Source organism: Micromys minutus, assembly GCF_963924665.1.
Source record: "Micromys minutus genome assembly, chromosome: 20".
NCBI lineage: Eukaryota > Metazoa > Chordata > Mammalia > Rodentia > Muridae > Micromys > Micromys minutus.
The window spans coordinates 24,860,573-24,878,142 of NC_137955.1; the positions used below are offsets into that span (position 1 = coordinate 24,860,573).

Here is a 17,570-nt window from a genome sequence, read left to right on the forward strand (position 1 = left end):
TGGGTAAGTCTCTTCTTGGTGTCTTGAGCTAGAAGCAGCTCTTGTCCTTCTAAATTCCCTACCCTGTACCTTTCACCAGACCACCAAAATCATGACAGATTTTGAGTCTACAACAAGCCAGCTTGGCTGGTTTGCTTTTAGTCATAAAAACACTAATCCAAAAGAATTTTTCCTCTGCTAATCTTACTTGATAACTAGGAAGGCAATATAAAAAGCAAGGGAATTAAATGAATATTCTGGCTTTCTTTTGCTACCATCCCCATAATTTAAAAAAAAAAAAAAATCTAACTTTTTTTTAAAAACACAAGTTGTTGCCTATGCTTAGAATCCCAGTGCTTGAGAAACAGATTCAGGATTGACACAAGCTCAAGGCCACCTGTGCTGAAAGTGAAGACACTGATCTTAAATTATTTTTTAGGCTCAGTGGTTAAAAGCACTGACTACTCTTCCCAACAACCACATGTTGGCTCACAACCATCTGTAATGAGATCTGATGCCCTCTTCTGGTGTGTCTGAAAAGAGCAACAGTGTATTCATATATGTAAAATAAATAAATAAATCTTTTACAAAGTAAAATAAGTAAACTTTTAAAGTCAATTTTTTAATTAAATACTATTCACCTGAAGTTAAACAGTGGCAAAGAGCTTCACAACAACAATATTTTACACTCTGGAGTTTGTGTTGCCATAGAAGACAAGGAATAAAGAGATACCCAGCAAGTATTTAAAAGAAACTAATCTTTCATATGAAAATCAGAAAATAAGAACTCTTCAGGAAGAGGCAAAGTAAATGCTGATTTTTCTGTGCTCTTCACTGAACTAATGCTGATGCTGAGGATGGCTGGACAAAATAAAGAAGAGAAGCCACGTGGTCGGTGTGTTAAGTAGAGCAGCTTCATTCCTACCGCACCTGAGAGTGGGGACATTTTTCTCTAAACTCAGACTCTCTCCCAGGTCTTCAAGCATACTCTGTCCCCAATGAGGCCAGTATGGTAAGGCAGACATCATTAGCCGACTACATAACTGCTATTCCCCTTGTCCTTCCTAAAACTCAGTCTTTCTTCTGCACGTAGAAGGCAACATTGTGCTTCTGGTCATTCTGGGACGCCCCACCCCCACCCCACCCCCAGGGAAGGTAGAGCTGGATTCCAAATTAAAATATGTTGCTCTTTCAATGACTGTTTTTGGAAATGGCAAACTGTATCATAGTACCTACACAAGGTACACATTTTTGGAAGTGACAAACTATATCATAGCACCTATACATAGTATACATTCTTTACTCTTAAGTAGAGGTGTTCAACAGCTGACCTACCATGACTGTCAGTATGCTTATCTGTACTTGACAATTAAACCTTCTGACGACGTGGGATCATGAAGAAAGTCATCTCAGCTCAAACCAACACACTAAAGCTCCCAAAGCAGAAAAGGAAGGAACACTTCATGGAAAACTTTAGAGCCCCAAGTCACGACTCAAAGACAACATTCCCATGTTAGAATTCATGTCCTAAAAGACTAAACTTTTCTAACAAGAGTCATTCTTAATTGGGCCTTCTCTAATGTTTCTACAAGAAAGCAAAAGCATGTTGCCATCAGCCTTAACACAAATAAAAGTTAACAGGTAGATGGAGGTTACCAATTGAAATACGCCTTTAAATCTGTTCTATAAATTAATCTTTGTAACAATCTTTGAAGCAAATACTATTATCCTACTTTATAGCTTAAAATTTCTAGGCATAAACAAATTAACTTGCCCACATTAGTTGCCTCAGCAACAAACTGAAGTGTAGACCCAGTACTAGATCCTTCCTTCATGTGACTGGACTTTTTAAGAGGACTAACTTTAAGATTCACTAACAAGCACCCCCTGCCTTATATAATAGCTAGCACACTTCTCTTCAAAGGCCTATCAAGTGCAACCTATCAAGTGCAACCTTCACTGCTGACTTGTACAGCACACACCCCCACTATCAAAATTTCTTTTTTTAATAATTTTACATATATAAGTACACTGTTGCTATCTTCAAATACACCAGAAGAGGATATTGGATCCCATTACAGATGGTTGTGAGCCACCACGTGGTTGCTGGAAATTGAACTCAGGCCCTCTAGAAGAGCAGTCAGTGCTCTTACTGCTGAGCAATCTCTCTATCCCCGAGAATTTCAAAACAGTGAATTAATATTCCAAATTACTCATCTCTATCTAGTAAAACATCAGTTTCCTTTCTCAACTTTTGCAAGGTCAGGTGCTGCATGCCTTCTATCCCAGTGCTCAGGAGGCAGGATCTCTGAGTTCAAATCCAGCCTGGTCTACAAAGTGAGTTCTAGGACAGGCAGCATGATATCGTGAAACCCCACTCCACGAAACAAAAAAAAAACAAAAAAAAAAACAAAAAAAAAAAAAAAAAAAGAGTTAACATTTATTTTTACTACCTAAACTTCAACATTTCAGTTAAGGGATATTTTGTGCTAATCTATTGCTTCATTAAATTAAAGGAAAAATGGGGGTTCAAGAAAGAAATTGTAAAGAAAAAAATATGGGTTTTCATATGGGCTGATGAGAAACCAAAGTTAAACAGATTTCCAAACTATAGGTGCCCTGGAATTTTTACCTAATACAGAAATAACTACAGCAAAAACTCTAATTACGCCTTGCCTTTACAAAAGCAAGCCTATTCCCCGCACATTTTTTTTCTTCCAAGGGTCTCCATACCAATTTTGGATAACTCTCTAAAATCACACCACAGGTTATACATGTTATACCAGTGATCAGCAGGCCAGAATAGGATTACTATATATCTGAGGTCAGCTTCAGTTACATCCACAGAGGTTAGACTGGGCTACAGAGACCTTGTCTCAAAAACAAAAACAAAAGTCAAAAAAACAAAAGTACTAGATATATAAATGAGTATTTTCTAATGTGGTTTACCCATAGGAATTAAAAGTAAAAATGTTTCATTTGTTCATTTATACTAACACACTGATCTACCATGTCATGAAAATTTACACTTAATGTTGATTTATTTAATAACAAAATACTAAGAAACCAAAATTAGATGTGGGCACTTAAACTATATTAATCATATTAAATATTGACAATGTAGCTACTATGCATCAAGCAAAGCATTCTAATTATGAAATCAAACAAAGAGGTTTAGCCTCAAAGCAGAAAATATTAAACTTACAGTGTTTTCTAAAGAACTATGGAACACAGGTATGAAGTAATTCCAAGAAAAGTTAAACTAGGTCACTAGAGGATAAAGGATTTAACTAAAGAAAAAGGAGTTTGAGGTTTAAAAAAAAAAGTCTTAAGTTCTAAATTTTTCTTTAGCATTTTCTCTTCTGTATTAAATCATATTGAAATCATATTCAAAGCCAGGCACAGTAACACACATTTATAATTACAGGATTGGGGGAAGTAAAGACAGAAAATTCAGGAATTCAAGGCCATCCTCAGTCACACAAGCTTGACCCCTAAGTATGGTTTCAGTAACTAAGGAAAGACTTCACTATCAGCAGTAAGAATCATGATGCAATTTGTCCATTTTTAAAGAAGTCAGGGCCAGCAAGCTAACAGCTTATAAAAGCATCTGCTGCCAAGCCTGTTGACTCAGGTTCAATACCCATCACCAACGTGATGGAAGGAGAAAGGGCTCCTGAAAATCACTCTGATCCCCCCACCCCCTGCATCCACACACACACACAGGCAGACGAACACACAGAAAAACATACACACACACACACACACACACACACACACACTACACTACACTAACACACAAATAATCTTTTAAAGTCAGTGAAATTGTGTATCAACTTTAATTTTATAATCTGAATATAATTCAATGCTCCAGGCTAGAAAAATACAAAAATCACCTCTTACAGCTCTTAAAATCATTTCCCACAAAATCTGATTGCTTCTGCATATACACAAATTATCCCAAACAGCATTCTAAAGCTAAGGTGAACTTTTGCTTTTCTTTTGTAACTAAATGTTCAGCAGAGACTCACATGTTGAGATCAGTAGAAGCCACAGTTAACTGAACAGACTGTGGTACTAGGCCAAGAAAATTCCACTTAATTTATCCTCAAACATTTTTAAATGTATAAACCTAATAATTCCTCAAAACCCCTCCAAGTGGTATGTACACATGCTTCAGAAAAGTATCCAACAGAAATTTAAACTGGTGTGTAAACAGTACTTTCCAAGGTTAGATGCCCAATGTCTAACCTGCCCAAGACTTTGCTAAGGCAGACATCATACCCACATGACAGGACCAAACATTTTTGAAATCCTGTTCAGTTTTCCTCATATAGTAGAATGTGGGGCTGCTTTTTAAACCTGTTTTCCAACCTATAATGCCAAGCTCTAATAAGTCACACCATTTAAAATTATAAGGATTATTCTTTTTTAAAGCAGTATTTGGGTTAGTTATATAAACCACAGAAAACTGAGCATCACTGGTATAGCTCTTTAATCCAAGCACATGAAATGTAGACTCAGCAGGGTCGAGGCTATTCAGTTTCGAGGCCAGCCTGAGCTACATGAAACTGCCTCAAAAACTAGTAGATACGTATAATTATTACAGTTCTAAATTCAATTTAATCTCAAATGTGTATTGAAAATCTATGTTGCCAGAAAGGAGATCATTTAGGTAAATAAAAAAAACCTGCTATCCAGAGCATCATGTATTAAAAGTTTAAACACAAAATGCCTGATAGTAAAACTCACTAAAACCTTTATTTCCAAATACACCCAAGATAGCATGTTTTATTTCATTATAGTTGACCTTTTCAGATGTACTAGAATACAAAGTTACATTATTTTATCCCAAAGTGCCTAAAATCCTTCCGATTTCCTGAGTGAAAGGAACTCTTATAATTCACTAGGAACTGTCTTGGACACACCAACATTCACATCACTGGAGTTAGGGAGGCTCCCTAGTTAGCCCCACTACTGTGGAAAAGTGGCATAGATTCATTGTATAAATACTTCTAGTGAGGGGAGCTGGAGAGATGGCTCAGCAGTTAAGAGCACTGACTGCTCTTCCAGGGGTCCTGAGTTCAAATCCCAGCAACCACATGGTGACCCTCAACCATGTATAATGGGATCTGATGCCCTCTTCTGGTGTGTCTGAAGAGAGCAATAGTGTACTCATACATAAAATAAATAAATAAATCTTAAAACACAAACAAAAACCCTCTAGAAAGTATTAGCTTCAGTGAATCTAGACCTGCTAAATATTCAGGGTGGGTTTAAACACACCTAACCCGCTGAATCACTGCATGTGGCTGCTCACCCTTTAGACTCTCACAAACCAGTCAACCTAATTGCTGCCCTGGGGATCAAAGACAAGGTCACACTCTAGATTCTGTGATTAGCGTCCTACAGTATCTCAAAGTAGATGACATCAAAACTGGACTAAATTACTGGAACTTCAACTGATACCAACAGATCACCGATTTACTTTATGGTAAGAAACTCTCCCATTCGGCTATTATAAATACTGAGTAGGAAAAGCTGTTTCATTTATCCTTTTAGAAGATACTAAGTTGTTTGTCTGCCCCGCCCCCAGGCCTGTGCATATGAAGCGAGACTTCCTTCGCTTCTGGCATCAATCCCAGCCCTCTACCTTCTTTTGTCACTGAGTACATCATCCAGGGACCCTCTTGCTTTCATCTCCCATCTTGCTCTAGAAGCATTTCGATTAGACGCATGCTACTACATCCAGCTTGACATGTCGACAGATACATACACACTACCAGACATGGTGGTCCAGGCTCATCATCTCAAATCTGGGAGGCTGAAGTAAGATGATTGAGAGTTTGAGGCCTGCCTAACACCAACTGTCTTAAACACATGAGCAAGGATGCAACTTCACTGGTAGAGACTTACCTAACCATGTGCAAGAAACGATTCAATAAACGGGCACGTGGGGGAATGGAGGAAGGGTAAAATATAGATATTATTTATTGATGAGACAACATAGCTAAGATTTGCTTCAAAATAATCAAGAGAGAAAAAGCAAATAAAAATGTTTATTATTATAGCAATAACAAAAATAACACTAACCATGAATAATTATATAGTAGTTTATATAAACAGTACTATTTATAGTTTTGTAATTTCTCATAATAAGTTCAAAAGAAAAGCAGTAGTAGCCACACATGGTGTTACATGCCTTGTAGAAGCAGGTGGATCTCTGAGTTAGAAAGCAGTCTAACCTAATACCAAGTTTCAGGTTACCTTGTCTTAAAAGGGGGATGGGGAGTGGGGTTAGTGACACGTCTTTCATCCCAGCCTTCAGGAAACAGAGGCTGAGGATTTCTGTAAGACTGAGGCCAGCCCAGTCTATGAGTTTTAGTGAGATCCTGTCTCAAAAAACTATATATGTACATATAAAATATATGCATATAAACATCTTTACATCTCACAGAAAAGGCTTACTTCTAATGATATTAACTTCAAGTTCACAAAACATATAGTATGTTATTGCTAAGTAATTCATCATTTTAACTTTTAAGCAATTTATTATTTTTACATGTATGAGTACTTTTGCCTGCATGTATGTCTGAGCACCATATATGTGCAGTGTCATGGAGGCCAGAAGAAGAGGGTGTCATATCCCCAGACACTGGAGGTCAGCGAGTTTTGAACCATCAGGTGGATGCTGGGAATTCCACCCAGTGCTTTGAAGAACATCTAGTGCTCTTAATCGCTGAGCCACCTTTGGCCCCATAATTCAGCATTTTAAAATCAAAACCAACTACGGGGCACAGTGGTGCACTCCTAAATACTTGGTGCTCACTCAGGAGGCTAAGACAGAAGGATAACTTAGTCCATGAGTTCAAGCCAGGGTAATGTAGTAGGATCCCACATCACTTCTTTGCCATTTAAATTGAATTTGGGTATGATCAAGGTATTGGTGACTCATTTCTATAATCTCAGCATTAAGGAGGCTGAAGGAGATACACTGTCAGAAGTCAAAGCCAATCTGGTCTACACAGAGAATCAGACAGATTTACAGAGTGTGACCCTGTCTCAAAACTGCAAACAAAAACAAAAAAATAAAAATAACAAACATGGCAAGTACCACAGCACTGATTTAAATCCAGTTGCTCCCAAATTCTAGTCCTTCCGCTAGTATAAGAGAGATCTGAGTTAGACCCAAAGAAAGCACACTGCCAGTGTTCTCTAAAGACCCTGAGGTGGGACTAGAACTGCCGACCATCTGGAAATAAGGTTTCATTAAGTGTCTCCTACAGCTCATTAAAGCAGGGATTCAACAGCAGCAGCCATTCAGTGTATGTCACAATGTTCTACACTGTCTGGGTCAACAAGCAATGGTGACAGCCACCTCTGGCCCAGCCTTCCAAATACTGGTTCCGCTGTAAGCAGGAAAGAAAAAAATGAAATGAAAGTCAGACAGAGGTGGAAGGGAAAATAATAAAGAAACTGCTAATTCTGCTTCCTAGAAATTTTAATAATGGATCCTTGTTTGTTCATAAAGTAAACATTTTTGTTGTTTAAATTTTATGTGAGTGGGTATTTTGCCCCACCTTTTGTCTGTGCATTACATGTGCCTACTGACCACAGAGTCCCAAGAAGAACACCAGGGCCTCTGGGCACCCATGTGGATATTATAGCTTAACCCCAGAGCTCCTGACCACTGATCTAACTCTCCAGCCCCAATATACCATACTTTTACAAGATTCTGGTATACAGACCTTCTCTATCCAAATAAAATACAAGTTTTGTCATGTTTAAAAAGGAAAATAAATACTTTAAATTCTTTTCAGAAGGAACCAGCAATTACAACTCTCTTAGCGATTCTGATTTAAAGATGGGTGTTTGTAAATAAAAACACTTCTGGAATTTTTTCCTGCTTTATCACTGTAAGTATAACTGTATAATGTTCATACGACACTGAAGCCAAGAGAGGGAAATACCTGTGCTGCTTACCCAGGGTTTTCCGGCTCCTTTCCACCGCTGTCCTTCGAGTTTGCTCAAACATGGCCTCCAAGTCAAATGTGCGCGCTTTCTTCCCTGGAAGCAGAGCAAACATCACTGTGAGCACCTTCAATGAGCTGGCCAGAGCTTTAGGTGCTCCAGCTCTACTGACGGATCACCACTCAAAGTGTCTACGTGACAGCACGCTTCCAAGACAGTGACAAACAGAAAGGTGTAAAATACGCACGTCCACTGTTACCCAAAATGCTTGGACCAGAAATGTTTCAAGTATTAAGAGGTGGTGCTGTTATTTTTTATTTTGGAATATTTACATACAGATATTACTAGCGTAGTAGCATCCCTAATTCAAAATAAAAATTCAAAACTGTTTTTGTTGGTGGTTTTTTTAGTCTTTGTTTTCTTAGCCTTGAATTCATAACCCTGCTGCCTCAGTCTCCCAAATCCTGAGATTATTACAGGTATCCAGCAAAACAGAGCCAAAATCCAAAACTTCTGAACACTAATAAAATGTTCAAAACATACAAATTCCAGATTTTAAAAAGCAGGACTGTGAACCTAACACTAGCCATCCAACTGTCTCATCCTCCTCTAGCTCAGCTAGATGTCTACATCATGAAACAGCACTGATCTGTCAGGGAAAATGAAAAATGTTCATGCTTTGATTCTTAGAATCCCAACAGGTAACAAAGCAACTCCTCAGACAGAAAAAGGATGCAGACTTCAAACAGACGGCCTGACTCAGATGCAGCAGTCAGAGAGGGCCCTCTAGTATCACAGGGCCCAGGGTCTGAGCCGCAGCACTGAATACACTTGCCTACACTCTCAGCACTCAGAATACAGAAGCAAAATCACCTAAAGTTCAAGATCACCCATGTCTGTGCAGCAAGTTCAAGGTGAGCCTGGGATAAATAAGACCCTCATTCAAGAAGATTTATGTAAAAATTAATAAAACAAAGATCATCCTGGTTATTTAGCAATTCTATTCAAAGCCCTTAAGTCAAAGGTGTAGAACATCAAGGAATTCAAAGTCTAAGAAGGAATAAAAGTACTGTGGCTGACTTTTATCATGATCATGAGACATACATAAGAATTAAAGGTATTTGAAGGACTTAAAAAATAGCCAGACAGCAAAGAGATACTTCAGTCTACTACCAAGAACTGTGTTGTTCATTGAACTAACACCCTCACTCTAAACATGACAGATTAGAAAATGTATGTTTACACCTGATTCCAGCTCTGACTTCTAGAATAGGGAAATCAACACAGCCACACAAGCTGATAGCATACAGAACTAGCAGAAAATAAATCTAGGGGGTCGTTTTATTTTTTGGACCAGTGAGTGGAACCCAGAGCCTTTTGCTTGCTAGGCAAGAGCTTACATTGGACTAATTCCATAATCCTTTTTGTTTTAAAATGCTACATTTATAGTGATTTGTTACAGAAGCACTTAAAATATATACACAACTGGTAACTATTTTTAGTACACTATCCTAAATAGAGTATAAAGTTCTCAAAGAAGCAATCAGCAAATGTGAGAGGTGGAGCTGTAGAACCAGGCCTGATTCCCATAGCTATGTTCACAGCCTTAGAACCTGCCCTACTTCAGAGGGAAGGGTGTTACTGGAAGGGAGAGACAGAACACATACAATACAAAGTGGTAGGGACACAGAGTTAACAAGCTTAAGTGGGAATGGGAGGAAGGGAATTGAGGAGAAAAGGCAGTTTCGAGTAGGTTAACTAAAACTAAGGATGTCCAAAAAAGCCTAATTTTTAAGATTCAGTTTTATTTTGAGAATAAGTGTTTTGCTTGCATGCGTGTATATGAACCATGTGTGTGCCTGGTGTCCACAGGTCCCAGAAGATGTTGGATGTTGGAACTGGAGTTACAGCTGGTTGTAATCCTCTGGGAGGGAATTAAACTCAGGGTCTCTGTAAAGGAGCCAGTGCTCCTCATCAATGGGCCATCTCTCCAGTCACGGGAAACTCATTTTTAAATATATTTTTAAAGGAGTTTGAACAGAAATATTCTGCACTGTAGACAATGCTTTCCCTAGAAGACATAGTTACATGCAAACCTCAATGCCAGGAGGTCCCAGAGACTACCAAAACAGCATAAGCTATTGCCATTACTTAGCTCACTGTGGCTATAACACCTAGAGAAAGCGAGCTGGAACTGACCTGGAAACTCCTCCCAGCTGGCTCACTTTTCAAAGTGCTATAAATGCCAGGCAGGACAGTGGGGGAGAAAAGTCATCAACAGACTTACCCAGCTGCAGACTCTGCATGCCACAGAGCTGACCTGCCAGACAAGATGTGCCCACTGCTGAAACAGAAGCAGGGAGGCTATCAGAGTAACCAGCTCTTCTGATTGGATCTGAAGCCTGATCCACAGAAGGAAACTCATACTGAACCGAGTCAAGCCTATGACTGAGGAGCTCACAGTGTCACTGTGTTAACCTGCTTCTAAATATTTATGTGTACACCCACAGATTAGCACTGCTTTCACCTTCAGCCAGAGAAAATTTTCTCTGCAGTGGTCGACAGTTATCTAGATTCATAACTGGTCAAAGCACTTTGAATAGGAACTGCTAAATGCTGTCATAAACGAAGCATCTGTATCAACCCCTGCGAAGTTTAAAACACATAGAAGAGGGTGTGGAAAGAAAATACAGGCCAGAAGACAGGAAAAAGTGTCCTGTCATGAACTGACAGTAGCTAGAACTACTGCACAGTGGCTAGAAGACCTGCACAGGAAGAAGCCGGTCAACAATTCCAATATGGACAGGGAAGGGACTCATAAGGCTCCGCCCCCAATTAAAGACCTATTCACAGCTAATGGCTACAGGAGGCACATAAAGGCAGGCAGCACTACTGAGTACTGAGTGAAAGAGGAGGCCAAAAACAGAAGTCTCAGGGAGTGCAAGGGAAGAGGCCAAAGATGATCAAGACACATTGTATATATGAATGAAACTATTAAGTAAACAAAATATTACAAAATATCTTAAAAACCCAGTATGAGTCAGGTGGTGGTGTGGTAGCACACACCAATCCCAGAGCACTTGAATCTACAGCCTGATCTACAGAGCACTTCCAGAATAGTCAGGGCTACACAGAGAAACCTTGTTTCAAAACAAACAAACAAACAAATATGGGTATCCTTAAATTGATCTACTAATGAGCTATGATGTATATACATAAACAACGCTAGAAAAAGAAAAAAATTCATCTAATAACATAATCATTGACTATCCATTCCTCCTACTCTTAAATAAGATATCCAAGGAGTCTTGTTTTCTAATTTTTGGGGCTTTTCTAACCAACAACAAAAAGACAGTATCTAACCAGGTGCATAGTATACCATAAAATCCCAGGACTAAGGAATTAAAAGGCAAAAGAATCAGAAGCAAATGGTTATCCTTAACTACCTATGAAGTTTAAGGCAAACCTGGGCTTATGTGAGGCCCTGTTTTAACAAATAAATAACAAAAAAAAGGTGGGGGGAGGGACAATCTACCTATATAGCCCAGGCTAGCTTCAAACTTGAAACCTGCCCCAGCCAGTCAATTATTGATGAAGGTATCAAGTTATTAAAGTTTTTAACAACTCTTTCAACAAAACAAAAAATAAAATTATGTAGGGAAAAAATTTAAGTTAAACAAGTTCTCTGGATACTAAGATAAATCAAGTTTTGAGCTAACAATACATCTCGGTAATGGGACAGGTATTTAGTATGCAGGAAGCCCTATGGAGTCCCACAACTACCAAAAATAAAATCATTATTTTGGAAAAATACAATACATGAAAATCTGCAAATACTGTCTTTAAGAACAAGGTTTACTCAAAAGTATGATATTAAATTATAATGTGCACCAGGAAATCTGAAAAACGGATTGAATTTGAAGCTTTGACTTCTTTTTCTTTGTAATTGTCCTAACATTCTGAAGGTAGAAAGAGGGGCTGGAAAGATGATTCACAGGTTAAGCACATTATTGCTCTTGCAGAGGACATGGATTTAGTTCCCAGGACCCACAGGATGGCTTACAACCATCTTAACTCTAATTCCACGGGAGCCAGTGACCTCTTCTGGCCTCCGTGGGTACTGCAGGTATATGCTGCACAGACATAGAGGCAAAACTCCCACTCATGAGTATAACTTTATATACATTCATCTTTAAAAAAAAATAAGAAATCCTCCGGGCGGTGCGCCTCGGGCCTTTAATCCCGGCCCTTTGGGAGGTAGACGCAAGTGGATCTCTATGAGTTCGAGCGCCATCCTAGTCTATAGAGTGAGTTCCAGGAGACCCAGGACTGTTACACAAAGAAAAACTGCCTAAAAAGGGGGAGGAGGAGAAAAAAGAAAAGGAGCAGGATGAAAAAGAAGAAATAAAAAAATAAAAGTAATTAACTACCCTTTTATGAACTCATTACCTAGAATCCTAGAAGACAGAAAGTAGATGAATAAAGAATGAACAAATGGATACAACAGAGGGACATTTGTTCCCAAAAGAAATTTGATGTTTGCTAGCACTAATATTAAAGATGATTGCGTCTTTTGAAACTGTTTTTTTTTTCAATCACCTAATAACTGGCCATGACTAGAAGATACACTAAGATAGAAGTGAGGAAGAAACTCAATAACCACAATATTATCTAATGGCTACCAATAAATGTTCTGCTCAGACTGGATCACGATAGTAATCCCTTTCAGTCAAGGTTTCCAACTGTCACCTGAACTGGTCTAAATGATTTAAATGGGACCGGAGCTATTCGGATTTGGCAGGGTAGCAGGCGCCGGTCAAAAGTGGCAGCTCTGCCAACATTCACTCGTAAGCCCTCTGCAAAGTCAGGCTGGGCTCTGCCCGGGGCAGTCACTCACCGAATCCTGTGAAGCCCATGGTGACCGCGAGCTGAGGGTCGGGTCCCGCCGTGTCTGCGCCTGTCACTGTAGCAAGAAAGAAAAGACAGGCGGCCAGTCAGCGCGCCGCTCCGGCTGCCCAGCACGGCCCTCCACCCCGGCTGGCCCCGCCGAACCCACCTTCGCTGGGCCCCGAGAGCTCCATGACTGCCGCAGACCACAGCCTCCGGAGATGCAGCAGCGCGCGTCTGCCGGCAAGTCTAACAGGAAGTGTCGTCACCGAGACCGCGTCGCCAAGAGAGACCGGGCTGCTTGGGAAGGCAGGCATTCGGACACTCGCCCCCTAGCGGTGCGGAGGAAACGCGCGGAACAGTACGCGTCCCAGTTCAAGGAGTTCCCTAAAAGTTTTTGATTGTTTCAGATGCGTCCTCAAGCAAAGTCTTCCCATACTTCTAAGGAGAAGTCAACAGTATCTTGTAATTTGCCTGCTACTTTTTTTAATTGAACAACTTTATTTTATTTTATTTGAGATTCAAGGTCTATTTATTTGTTCCTCTTAAAGACTTATTTTTGACTGGACTCAGATTTAGAAGTAGAAGCTCTCAGCAAGAACAGCCTACGTATCTTGGTGATCTTGAACACCTTTATTTTAAAAAACAAAGATAAATGTAGAGATTTTAAGCATTTTTGCATAAAAATATACGAATACATTTTTGTCAGTACTTGATTTTTTAAAGGTTTGATACTATGCATTAAAATATTACAAGTTACAATGAGCATAAAGTACATGTAAAACAAGATGTAACCTAGAAATAGTCAAAGTTTTCTTGGTGTGTAAAGAGTAAGCATAATGGTTTTTCATTTTCTTTTCTTTTCTTTTTTTCTTGAACTTCACACAGTCTGTGAGTTGTTTCTGGGGTGTTCAGAGCTTTCTGGGGTTAGCATCCCACTATCAGTGACTGCATATTATGTCTGTTCTTTTGTAACTGGGTTATTTCACTCAGGATGATATTCTCTAGATGCATCCATTTTCTTAAGAATTTCATAAAGTCATTGTTTCTGATAGCTGAGTAGTACTCCATTGTGTAAATGTACCATAATTTTTGTATCCATTCATCTACTGAAGTACATCTGGGTTCTTTCCAGCTTCTGGCTATTATAAATAGGGCTGCTATGAACATTGTGATGCATGCGTCTTTGTTGTGTGTTGGAGCGTCTCTGGGGTAAATGCCCAGAATTGGAATAACTGGGTCTTCAGGTAGTACTATGTCCAATTTTCTGAGGAATTGCCAAACTGATTTCCAGAGTAGTTGTACCAGTTTACAACTCCACCAACAGTGGAGAAGTGTTCCTCTTTCCCTGCATCCACGCCAGCATCTGCTGTCATCTGAATACTTGATCTTAGCTATTCTGGGTGGTGTAAGGTGGAATCTTAAGGTTGTTTTGATTTGCATTTCCCTGGTGGCTAAAGATGTTGAGCACTTCCTTAGATGCTTCTCAGCCATTCGATATTCCTCAACTGAGAACTTTTTGTTTAGCTCTGTACCCCATTTTTAATAGGGTCGTTTGATTCTCTGGTGTCTAACTTCTTGAGTTCTTTGTATACCTTGGATATTAGGCCTCTATCATATGTGGGGTTGGTAAAGATCTTTTCCCAAACTGTTGGCTGCTGTTTTGTTTTCTTGAAAGTATCCTTAGCCTTACAGAAATTTTGCAGCCTCATTAAGTCCCATTTGTCAATATTTGACCTTAGAGCTTGAGCCATTGGTGTTTTGTTCAGGAAATTTTCTCCGGTGCCTATGTGTTCTAAGGTTTTCCCTACTTTCTCATGTAATAGTTTCAGTGTATCTGGTTTAATGTGGAGATCTTTGATCCACTTACACTTATTGGCTGTTGGTTTGCTGTATATTGCTTTTATTATGCTTAGGTATGGGCCTTGGATTCCTGTTCTTTTCAAGACTTTTAACATGGAGGGGTGTTGAATTTTGTCAAATGCTTTCTCAGCATCTAGTAAGATGGCCGTGTGGTTTTTTTCTTTGAGTTTGTTTATATGGTGGATTACGTTGATGGAATTCTGTATATTAAACCATCCCTGCAACCCAGTGATGAAGCCTACTAGATCATAGTGAATGATCGTTTTGATGTGTTCTTGGACTCAGTTTGCAAGGATTTTGTTGAGTATTTTTGCATCAATGTTTATAAGTGAGATTGTTCTGAAGTCCTCTTTCCTTGTAGGGTGTTTGTGTGGTTTAGGAATGAGGGTTATTGTGGCCTCGAAAAATGAGTTAGGTTGTGTTCCATCTGACTCTATTTTGTGGAATACTTTGGAGAATATTGATATTAGGTCGTCAATAAATGTCTGATAAAATTCTGCACTGAACACATCTGGACCTGGGCTTTTTTTGGTTGGGAGGCTTTTGATGACTTCTTCTATTTCTTTAGATGTCATGAGATTATTTAGATGATTTATCTTGTCCTGGTTTAACTTTAGTATCTAGTATCTGTCTAGGAATTCATCCATTTCCTCCAGATTTTCCAGCTTTGTTAGGTATAGGTTTTTGTAGTAGGATCTGATGATTTCTTGAATTTTCTCAGTTTCAGTTGTTATGTCTACACTTTCATTTCTGATTTTGTTAATTTGGATATTCTCTCTTTGCCCTCTAGTTAGTCTGGCTAATGGTTTATCAATCTTGTTAATTTTCTCAAAGAACCAGCTCTTGCTTTTTTTTTTTTTAATTATTTGATTGCTTCTTTTTGTTTCTGTTTGGTCAATTTCTGCACTGAGTTTGATTATTTCTTGCCGTCTATTCCTCTTGGGTGTATCTGCTTCCTTTTGTTCTAGAGCTTTCACTGTGCTGTCAATTCCTAGTGTATGCTCTCTCCAGTTTCTTTTTGGAAGCACTCAGAGCTATGAGTTTTCCTCTCAGTACTGCTTTCATTGCATCCCATAGGTTTGGGTATGTTGTGTTTTCATTTTCATTAAATTATAGAAAAACCTTAATTTCTTTATTTATTTCTTCTTTGACCATGCTATCGTTTAATAAAGCATTGTTTAATTTCCATGTGTATATGGGCTTTTTGTTGTTTTTATTGTTATTAAAGACCAGCCTTAGACAATGGTGATCTGATAGGATGCATGGGAGTATTTCAATCTTCTTATATCTATTGAGACTTGTTTTGTGACCGATTATATGGTCAATGTTGGAGAAGGTGCTGTGAGGTGCTGAGAAGAAGGTGTGTTCTTTTGTTTTAGGATGATATGTTCTGTAGATATCTATTAATTCCAGTTAGTTCATAATCTCTGCTAATTTCACTGTTCCTTGTTCAGTTTCTGTTTCCATGATCTGTCCATTGATGAGAGTGGGGTATTGAGGTCTCCCACTATATTGTGTGGAGTGCAATGTATTTTTGAGCTTTAATAGGGTTTCTTTTATGAATGTGAGTGCTCTTGTATTTGGAGCATATATGTTAAGGATTGAGAGTTCTTCCTGACAAATTTTCCCTTCAATGAGTAAAAAATGTCCTTCCTTATCTTTTTTGATAACTTTTGGTTGAAAATCTACTTTATTAGATATTAGAACGGCCACTCCAGCTTGCTTCTTGGGGCCGTTTGCTTAGAAGGTTTTGTCCCTACATTTTACTTTGAGATAGTGTCTGTCTTTGTCTCTGAGATGAGCCTCCTGTATGCAGCAAAATGTTGGATTCTGTTTATGTATCCAGTCTGATAGCCTATATCTTTTTTTAAACAACTTTATTTTACAAAACAAAGATAAATGTACAGATTTTAGGCATTGTTTGCATAAAATTATACAATACATTTTTGTCAGTACTTTTTTTCAGATATTAAAATAATTTTTACATAAAACTGTATGAATATATTTTTTAGTCAGTACTTGATTTTTTAAAGGTTTGCTAGTATGCATTGAAAACTTAATAGTTACAATGAGCATAAAGTACATGTAAAACAAAATGTAACATGGAAATAGTCAAAGTTTTCTTGTTGTATAGAGATATTTTTTTGTTTTGTTTTCTTTATTTCTTGGACTTCATATAGTCTGTGAGTTGTTTCTGGGGCAGTGCGAGCCTCTGGGGTTAGCATCCCACTATCAGTGACTGCATATTATGTCTGTTCTTTTGTGACTGGGTTATCTCACTCAGAATGATATTCCCTAGATGCAGCCATTTTCTTAAGAATTTGGTCAAGTCATTGTTTCTGGTGGCTGAGTAGTATTCCATTGTGTATATGTACCACAATTTTTGTATCCATTCATCTTCTGAAGGACATCTGGGTTCTTTCCAGCTTCTGGCTATTATAAATAGAGCCGCTATGAACATTGTGGTGCATATATCTTTGTTGTGTGCTAAGGTGTCTCTGGGGTATATACCCAGAAGTGGAATAATTGGGTCTTCAGGTAGTACTATGTCCAATTTTCTGAGGTATCGCCAGACAGATTTCCAGAGTGGTTGTATTAGTTTGCAACCCCTCCAACAGTGGAGAAGTGTTCCTCTTTCTTCCCAACCTCGCTATCATCTGTTGTCGTCTGAGTTTTGGATCTTGGCCAATCTGACTGGTGTGAGGTGGAATCTCAGGGTTGTTTTGATTTGCATTTCCCTGATGGCTAAAGATGTCTAGCACTTCCTCAGATATTTCTCAGCCATTCGATATTCCTCAACTGAGAACGTTTTGTTTAGCTCTGTACCCCATTTTTTAATAGGGTTGTTTGATTCTCTGGTGTCTAGCTTT

General features: G+C 38.7%; 1 protein-coding gene across 3 annotated transcripts in view; it reads right to left on the bottom strand.

Moving 5' to 3' along the window:
• WDR70 (WD repeat domain 70) overlaps positions 1 to 13,079 on the bottom strand; it is a 208,137-nt gene extending 195,058 nt beyond the window's left edge. For 2 of the 3 annotated variants that reach the window (XM_080933536.1, XM_080933535.1), the window contains exons 1-3: positions 13,007 to 13,079; positions 12,848 to 12,913; positions 7,963 to 8,046 (exon numbers count right to left, since the gene is read on the bottom strand). In XM_080933536.1, coding sequence (XP_080789662.1) covers positions 7,963 to 8,046; positions 12,848 to 12,913; positions 13,007 to 13,031 — 175 coding nt within the window. In that variant the 5' untranslated portion in view covers positions 13,032 to 13,079. Of the gene's footprint in view, positions 1 to 6,114; positions 7,389 to 7,962; positions 8,047 to 12,847; positions 12,914 to 13,006 lie in introns of those variants that run through there. The other variant, XM_080933537.1, reaches the window with a different exon arrangement.
• Between the last annotated feature and the right edge of the window lie 4,491 nt (positions 13,080 to 17,570).